Source organism: Artibeus jamaicensis, unplaced genomic scaffold (assembly GCF_021234435.1).
Source record: "Artibeus jamaicensis isolate MK-2021 breed Jamaican fruit bat unplaced genomic scaffold, CSHL_Jam_final contig_456, whole genome shotgun sequence".
NCBI classification, from domain to species: Eukaryota; Metazoa; Chordata; class Mammalia; order Chiroptera; family Phyllostomidae; genus Artibeus; species Artibeus jamaicensis.
This window is the reverse complement of record NW_026521839.1, coordinates 5595366-5604147: the sequence shown is the minus strand read 5'-3', so window position 1 is coordinate 5604147 and position 8782 is coordinate 5595366. Positions and strand designations below refer to the sequence as shown.

At 50.2% G+C, this 8782-nt stretch overlaps 1 protein-coding gene across 1 annotated transcript in view; it reads right to left on the bottom strand.

The window, feature by feature from the left end:
• Positions 1-1349: 1349 nt before the first annotated feature.
• PFDN1 (prefoldin subunit 1) overlaps positions 1350-8782 on the bottom strand; it is a 56114-nt gene continuing 48681 nt past the window's right edge. The window contains exon 4 of the mRNA XM_037147531.2: positions 1350-2084. Coding sequence (XP_037003426.1) covers positions 2001-2084 — 84 coding nt within the window. The 3' untranslated portion in view covers positions 1350-2000. The remainder of the gene's footprint in view (positions 2085-8782) is intronic.

Here is an 8782-nt window from a genome sequence, read left to right as displayed (position 1 = left end):
CCTCCATCTCCTCTGATTGCTGAAATAAATGACTAGCTCTGCACAGACACTTCTACCTTCGACACAGTGGGATTCTAGATTAGCATGGGTTGCTGCTGTTTAATTCAGTGACTTGATCTTTCTAATGTTCAAAATCCATTTCCTGATGGCCTTTCACAAATGTGCTAAATGACCTTCCTTTTTGTTTTTGGCCAAAGGCTTAGTTGTGAAATATATATTTATAATTTCTAAATTATACATTCAAGATAGTGGCATAATGTAACATATTACTGAATGATTTCTCTGCTAACACCCTCTACGTTTCAATAAATTTGTCTAAACTTCAACTGTCTGAGTTATTCCAGATAAAATTTAAACCCTGCCTGGGGCCACTCTCCAGTGTTCACCTTTTCATTCTGGATGCTGTGAGAGGGTGGGTGTCATTAGGAAAGCAGGTCCTGAGCCTGGACGGCTGTCACCTGGGTCACCTGGGTCACGGGGCTCTGGCCAAGCTAGCATGCTTTCCCTAGTCCCACTCAAAGACGTGCTCGCCAGTGAGCCATTCCTGCTTTTGCCCAGAGCCTAGGAAAGGGCCTCTTCCCAACTGGGCGTCCCTGCCAGGAAGGAGAGCACGAGCCCACAGTCAGGGAGCAGGCTAAACCCAAAGCTGTGCCTCCCAACACAGCCGAGAGAGAGAAGAGCTGTCATAATTCAAGTCAGCCAGGACACCCATCTCGGCTTTGACCACAGGGTGGCGCTGAGCTGCTGTAGCAGCGAGTCAGCTTCCCTCGTGGGCCTGCTGGACCAACCCCAAGAGGCTACAGGTGGCAGTTCCCGGCCTACCTCTGCCTGCCCACCTTCCCTCTGAGCGGTGATGTGCTTATAAATATTTTAACAACCAGCTCTCTCTTTAAGAACAAACACAAAATGCCATGAGTTTGTGTTTGTGCTCATAGACATGAGCATCACCTAATGTCTATGGAGTAAATGGTCCCGCCACAGCTGATTTCAAGCTACCATGACGTCCCAGGAACATGGAGTTGGAAAGAGAATTGCGGGAGTGCCCTGCTGTGTAGCCCCCACTCCGGCAAGCAGATCGTTAACCTCGAAAATGGACCACGGGCAGACTTGGTTCTTAGGAAGAGTATGTTCTGAATACTTACTACCCTTGGTCTTTAATCATCGTAAATGACATAATTTAATTTTTAACAATGGCCGTGTTTTATAAATGGCTTGCAACAAAATTCCTAAAACTTGAGTAACTCTCCCGAGCCCATGGAAGCCAGCTCCAAGATACCACTGCCCCCGAGCCTGTGGGCAGCCTCAGGACTGCAGTGTCTGTCTATGACACTGACCAAAGGGACACGGTCTCAGAGGTGCTGCTGGTTTATTACTAGATTTTCTTTCCGAATGTTTGGGAGGAAGTAGGAAAGGAATCTTTAGGCAGGCTGCCACCAAGGAACTGCTGTCCTGCTCACTTAAATTCAGCTATGCTCTGGTCTCCTTTTTCTCAGATCTGCACATTCCAGGGCAGCTATGAGCTTAAGGAGTTCACTCGAATAATCAGAGGGGAAAAGAGGGGAAGGCTCCGATGGAGAAGGATCAGGGCCACAGCCCCAAAGAGGGACAGGGAGGAGCTGAGAGAGGTAGCCTCTGCCTCCCTGTTCTCACCCATCAGCTCAAGAAAAGGCTTAGCAGAGTGGCACAGAGGCCTTTTATTGGTCTGTCCAGCATGACTCGCAGGGGATGTGGGCAGAGCGCCCCCATCCGTCCTGGCTCCCATCTTCTCTCTCCTGGGAGTTTATGACTCACCCCCACAGGGAGGGGAGTATCATAGGCAGGGGTGGCAGGCAGAGCTGGGATAAAACCCACAGGGTTGGGATTTGATAGGAAACACAGGGTTACAGACCATCCAGATAAAATGTCCATCAGGGTAAGGCAGGGGCCATTTTCCTGCATGAGCCCCTCGTCCTTGCCAGAAATGGGAGGGGTCGGCGGGAGAAATGCCCCCCAGAGGATTCCTACTGTGCCCTCCGGGCCATGAGCATCTCCCGGATGTTGTCCTCGGCTTCCTTCACACTGCGCTCCAGGTAGGACTTTTTCTGCTGCAATATGAGAGAGAGACAAATGTCAGGGGGAACGGGCTGGGTTGGCAGATGCAACTTTTATGCCCAACGGTCACGGCTTCTCTGTGACCAGCGACTCCCAGGAGCATATTGTTGACTGGGAGCCAGGCCCGCACACCTGCCCAAAGTGCTCCCCGGGCCCCTGGTCCACGAGGAGGAGGTTGCCTGGCACAGAAAGCAGAGCCCTGTGGAAGGCGGCAGCGCTCTACCCCCAGAGGGAAGCAGACTCTAAACACAGGCGTCTGGGTTCGTGCAGTCACACCAAAGAGAGGCCAGGAAATTCCAGGACAGAGCTCCGGCCCCAGGGCAGACTGTCCCTCAAGGTTTTCCATGTTCCCGGCCAGGCTCTGTAGCCGCCACAGCAGCAAAACAGACGGCGTACCCCCTGCCCTGTCCGGCGAGACGACAGGGTCTGTGAGTCCTAAAACGCTGTATCGCACATCTCACCAAGGCAGGTGAGTCACGATGAAATCTGCATTTCTAATGAAGCTGCCGCCTGCTGGGAGTCCAGGACAATGACACACCGAGTAACACGGGCCTTTTGGAAGTTCACCTCCTACCCCATCTGGGTACTAAATTAAAGTCTCAGCTTAAACAAAGAACTTTACTTTCAGGAGCCACATCTGGACCAGTATTACAAAAGATTAGTCAAAGGAAATGATGTCTGTACATTATTTGCCCTGTGGTTACCCCAGAAGTATGGTGGCTTCACCACTGGAACCTGCCCTGAGGACACAGCTGTGGCTGCATTCCCACTTAACAGACATGAGATGAAGGCTTCCTTTTTGAAGAACACTCAGAATAACCCCCTCCAAGGATGTGCGTGACTGAGCCACACCGGGGCCAGCAATGCAGAGCCCCAGCCCAGACAGCCCAGACACAGCCAGCGCCTTTGTCTCAAACCTTCCCCTTCACACATGCAGCTGTGGCTTCACGCCAACCACGACGGTGCCCAGGAGACCCAGGGAAACCAGGGCAAGGCCAGGGCAGAAGACAGGTGAGCGCCTTGGTCTGACAGGCCTTGCAGTAAAAATCTAAATGAAGGCCTCTGTAGCTTGAGGCCTGCACCACCAAACCTCTCTACATATCCCTGTGCCTCTTAACTTCTCCACTCCCTGCCCAGACACCTAATAAGTGAGACATTTAGAGACGCTTTCCTTTAGGTGCCAAATGCTGTGGCATCCGCAAATTGTTATTAGTTTTTGTGTGAACCTCTAATTCCTGTTTGTCTTCTCTCTCAAATTTCCTGAAGACAAGAAAGAGTCACATCTCTTACCCATCTCCCACCTGTCCAACCAGCACACAAGCCCTAACAAACAGGAGCCCCACAGAAACAGTGGCCATAATCTGACGGCCACAGACGTGTGCTGTTGCTAAAGGAGTCTGTCTACCCACATCGCTGAACCCTACGGAGTCCCACCACTCTGGTCCCAGAGTGGGAACTTCCACTTCCTTTGATGAAGCACCCTGAGTTAGAGAGAAAGAAATACTAATAACTCCTGACACACCACTGAAGAATGTACACAGCCTGGGTGCCACACGGAAGGGGAGCAGCCGCTAGACAGTGAATGCCACAGAGCGTCCGGCCCCGTGGGAATCTAAGGAAAAGGCTGGTGGAGCAGACGGGCTGCACTCCTGCAGTGGGCCGTCATCGTGGGCTCCGGGCCCCAGGTCCCGGGTGTGCACATTCTATCGCTGCCAACTTGTTGCCCCAACTGACAAAACCACAAACGTGGAACATTAGCAAGAGATTTTCTACCTACTGCCCAGGCCTCCAGACAATCAAATTCATCAATTCAGATCAAAATCAAAGTAGTTCTTATCTTTAAAAGTCTTTATAAGGTCTATTCCTTCTGTCTGCTACTTCCAGTTACATGATTTTACCACTGCATGTCCTAAGTGTTCAAGTTTCAAAAAATAATGCAAAATTAACGTCTCTGTTTTTAAATCTTCAGTTTAACTAAACTTGCCAAACAGGAAAACTAATTTTTTCATCCCGAAAGATGGAGCATCCCTAGCACAGAGGGACCTGCTTTCTAACTGTAATTCAACAGGTCTCGTCTCATCCTCAAACACATCCAAACTCAAAAAACCCTCCTAATCAAACCCAGACCAAAACTGTGTCTCATACAAAGGTATGTTGATGTCCTGACCCCTTTCACAGTGAATGTAACCTAATTTGGAAACAGGGTCTTTGAAGATGTAACCAAGTCAAGATGAGATCATACTGGATTAGGCTGGGTCCTAAATACAGTAATTAGTGTCCTTATAAGAAGGCCACATGAAGACAAAGGGACACACAAACACACAGAGAGAATGCCACTCATCATACTCTGGAGGCAGAGAGTGGAGGGCTGCACTGATAAGCCAAGAGAGGCCAAGGATGGTCAGCTACCACCAGAAGCTCGGAAGAGGAAAGGAAGGGTTCTTCCATAGGCCCCTTGGAGGGAGCAGGGCTCTGCAACACCGATTTTGGACTTCTGGCCTCCAGATCTGTGAGAGAATAAATTTCTGTTGCCTTAAACCGCCCACTTTACGGTAGTTAGTCATGCAGCCCTAGAACACCAACACAGCCCCTGAAATAAGGGACATCCCTGGAGGCAGACTCTACCCCAAGGCTCTTCTGGACACACTGCCTCCGACCACACTGAACTGCACAGACATGAGTAAGGATCCATACTTCTCCCCCCCCTCCCCGCCACAAAACTGTGGTAGAAGTAACCCAAATACAAAGCAGGCTGCCAAAGAATGGAGAAAATTAAGGAACCAATGATTACATCAAACTTTTTCCTCCTTAGATCTCCACGGCTTCTTCCTAAAACTACTTAGTCAAACCAGAAACTGTGTGGACCTCAGCCTTCCCCATTTCTGTAAATGACAACTCCGTTCTTGCAACTGCTGAAAACAAAAACTTCGGTGTCATCTTTGACTGTTGTCACATCTGACATCCAATCAACCAACAAATCCTGTTAACACTACGTCAAAACATATCCAGAATCACCTTAATGAGCACCCTTGTTAGGTGGTCTCCTCTCTTCTACCCCTTACCCTGCCCCCCTTCAGTTTCTTCTCCACAGTGGCCAGAGTCATCTTTTAACACTTAAAACCACCCAATGGGTTTTATTCTAAAGTAAAAGGCAAAGCCACACAGTCTTGTTCTCAGCCGATTCCCTGACCTCTCTGCCCACAACTCCCTCTCCCTCACCCAGCTCCAGCTCCAGCTTCCAGCTGTTCTGCAGTCCACCTGCTCTGCTCCTGCCTGGCCCGTGCCCTCTGGCCCTGAGTAGGAACTCTCTTCCCCAAAGAGCCGCATGGCCATCACTTCCTTCGGGCCTTTCAGTGCCACCCTATGGGAAAGACCTTAATTACGTGCAGCTCCATACTCCCTGCTGTCATCCCGACTTGCCCCCAGAGCTCCTATCACCACCAGGAGCAGAATTTGTCTGCCTCTCATCCCTTACAAGAAAAGGTGACGAGGGCGGGACTTTGTTCTGTTTGTGGATACAGTCCCAGTGTCTAGAAGAATGAATGGTACATACTAGGTAGGAATGCACAATACCTGATGAGCAAGTGTGTTTATTATGGGAAATGATGCCTCACTGATTTACCTGTATGCACACTGCTCCTTTTTGGTTCTCCCTGACGACTGGAATGACCAAGGAACATCCACCAAAGGAAGCAAAGGCAGAAACGGACTGCCCTCCTTCACAGCAGTTTGCAGTTTTTGGCAACGCCCTCTAACCTCTGCCTCTGGATATACGTGGGTCTAAAACATCAGTGCCTTACTGCCACAAACAGAACAGGCCCTGCGCCTTCTCAGGCTGGCCTGCGAAACTGTACAGTAAACCATCCCAATTTCCACATGCTGAAGTCAGAACTCCCTGAGAAACAAACTGTTCAGTGACAGGGCTGCTGTGAGCTGCCAGGGGCTGTGCTGTATGAACTCGGGAGGCATTTTAAACCCAAACGTCCACCAGGAGTCCTGGGAAGGCATCTGCTGGCCCCGCTCCAGCATTTTTCTGTCTTGCTGAGCAATCTCCCTCAGAACACTTTCCCGAGGAAATTCTCTAATGGCACCGAACCACAAATCTGTGGGTGCAGCGACATTCTTGTGGGGCCTTGTCCCGATGCGAAATTCTGAGATTTCCTGTGGGGCCCAGTGTGGCGGGGAAATGAAATTGTTAGGCTCACTGCTCATCGGCCTGAGGTTCTTCTTTCTGGGAGTCGGGCCGAGGGGCTGGTGTTTCATTCCCATCCTCTCACGGAAGGAAGAGGCCCAACTCCCTAGAACTTGCATGACATGACTCAATCTCTCAAACAGACTCTTGAGGTAATTCATCTTGTGATGCTATCTCTACAGAATTTTTCCTTAGAAAGTTTGTTCTCTCTCTAAATTAATATTTTTCCTGTTTGTCACTTCTTGGGGTACAGAAAGGAGTTTCCCTCTCCCCTCTTCTTCCCCATTTGTAAAATGAGAACTTGGACAATACCAGTGTCCCCACTCCCCTTTTTTTTTTTTTAGTCAAAGAATTCTTTCTTGAAATGACCTCTTGTCTTAAAGACAAAATAAGTAAGACATGTACAGTGGAACTCGGGGAAGGGGGAGACATGGTGGAGAAAAGCAGACCTCTGGCTCGGCCCTGCCCCCAATCCAAACTGCACAGGCAGCAGACCCAGGGGTCTTGGTTCCCTTTGCCCCTGACATTCTGTGAGGTCTGTGCTCAGACACCCTCTGAGGGTGTTTCTGACCTTGAGCTTGACCTACCCTGGCTACTCATTTCTTCCTTTGCTGAATCCCCGGCTTCTGTAGACAACTACCAAGTTCAAGCTCAACTACTATTAATTGTAACACCTGAAGCAAAGGCTATCTTCTCACTGTCTCTCCCAAGACTTCCAAATTAAAACCCAAGGGCCTCAATGATTCTCGTGCTGTCTCGGTTCGCAGAACTGTATAATGGTCAGAGGGTGCCAGCTGCCGACAGTGGGGAGGTCTAGCAAAAGGCCAAGAATTCGCTGAGGGCTGAGGGCCTGGCAGACAAGGGGTGAAACGTGAAGAAGGCCAGAAAACAGGAGCAGGGAGAGAAAAAAAGAAAGGGAACGAGGGGCCACAGAGAAGTCAGAAAGGGAAACGCGACCGAGTCGGGCAGAGCCACAGCGAGCGGGAGCTGTGCGGAGCTCTGAAAGTGCAAGTGCCGTGATGGCCCGAATAGGCCGGGAACACGCCCCAGAGGCAGGCCAGGCCAGAGCTGAGCGGAAATGGAAAGCTGAGAGACCACTGACCCAAGCACACACGTTCACCTGTAAGCTCGTCCGGTGCGTCCACTTCACCGTTAAGGGCGAAGCTAGGCTATGAGGTGTATCTTCTGTACTGTACATGACTAGAAATCAAGCTCACAGAAAGAGACAGTAATTTTACGCAGGGAGCAGGAGAACAGAGGGAAATCTAAGAAGGAGTTACTGTCTCCGCAGCTCTGAGAAACTGCTTTCAGCACTGGCTGGTGTGGTTCAGTGGACTGAGTGCTGGCCTGCTAACAGAGGGGTAGCCAGTTCATTTCCCAGTCAGGGCACACGCCTGGGCTACAGGACAGGACCCCAGTAGGGGATGCGCAAGACGCAACCACACATTGATGTTTCCCTCTCTGTCTCCCTCCCCCCTCCCTCTAAAAATAAATAAAATCGGAAAGAAAAGGTAAGGAAAAGGAAAAGGAAAGGAAACGAAACCTGCTTCGGAACATCTTTAAGTGGTTCCTCTACTGAAAATCAAGGGTAAAGACTTGGTTTGGCCAGCTGACCTTGTTTTCTCTGAGGTGTTCTTTATCTGCTGAGACCCAGACACCAGCCACTGTCGGGGGTCAAACGCCCAAATGATAAGACTCTCAATCTGCCCACGAAACCTTTATACTACTTAAGCGCCTCATAGCAGAGACACGCTGGTGGGGGAAATTCTTATTTCCTCCAAACCACAGTGCTCGGCCCCTTAGTCCCTTTGGGGTTTAGGTGATCTCAACCTACTGTTGCTCTCCCTAACGCATCCACTTCACTGAAGTCCCAGAGGCAGCCCCGCCAATCAGGCAACCCAGGGAAGAAAGCAGAAAGCAAGCTCAGAGGTAAGTAGAGGGCCAGGAGGGGCGCTGGCTCTGAAGCACACGGCACTAATAAGGCTTCCTTCACAGAATCATGACTTTTGTGGGCACCAGGCCTAAAGAGACGAGACAAGCCAGTAAATCACAGCAAGCAGTAATAGGTGTGGCAGGCAGGGATGTGTGGCTCAGAGAAGATTAGGGGAAGAAGGAATCTGACCACTACCTAACTATCTAAAGCAATGGCTCTTAAAGTGAGATCCCTGGACATTTCTGCAGTGTAGGCAACACCTGAGAACTTACTAGAAATGCACATTTTGGGGCCCTAATTCAGACCCACTGAACCAGAAATTCTAGGAGCCCAGCAATCTGTGTCCACAGCCCTCCAGGTGATCTGGAGGCACGCTGAAGTCTGAGAACCACTCTTCAAGAGCGGAAGTCAGCAAACTTTTTCTCAAAAGGACCAGACCATAAGTATCTTTGGCTTTGTGGTGTCATCTCTGTCACAACTACTCAGCTCTGCCACTGGAGCAGCCACAGGCGATGTGCAAACAAACGGAGGCGGTGTACGTGCATGCGGACAGCTGCACTCTAAAA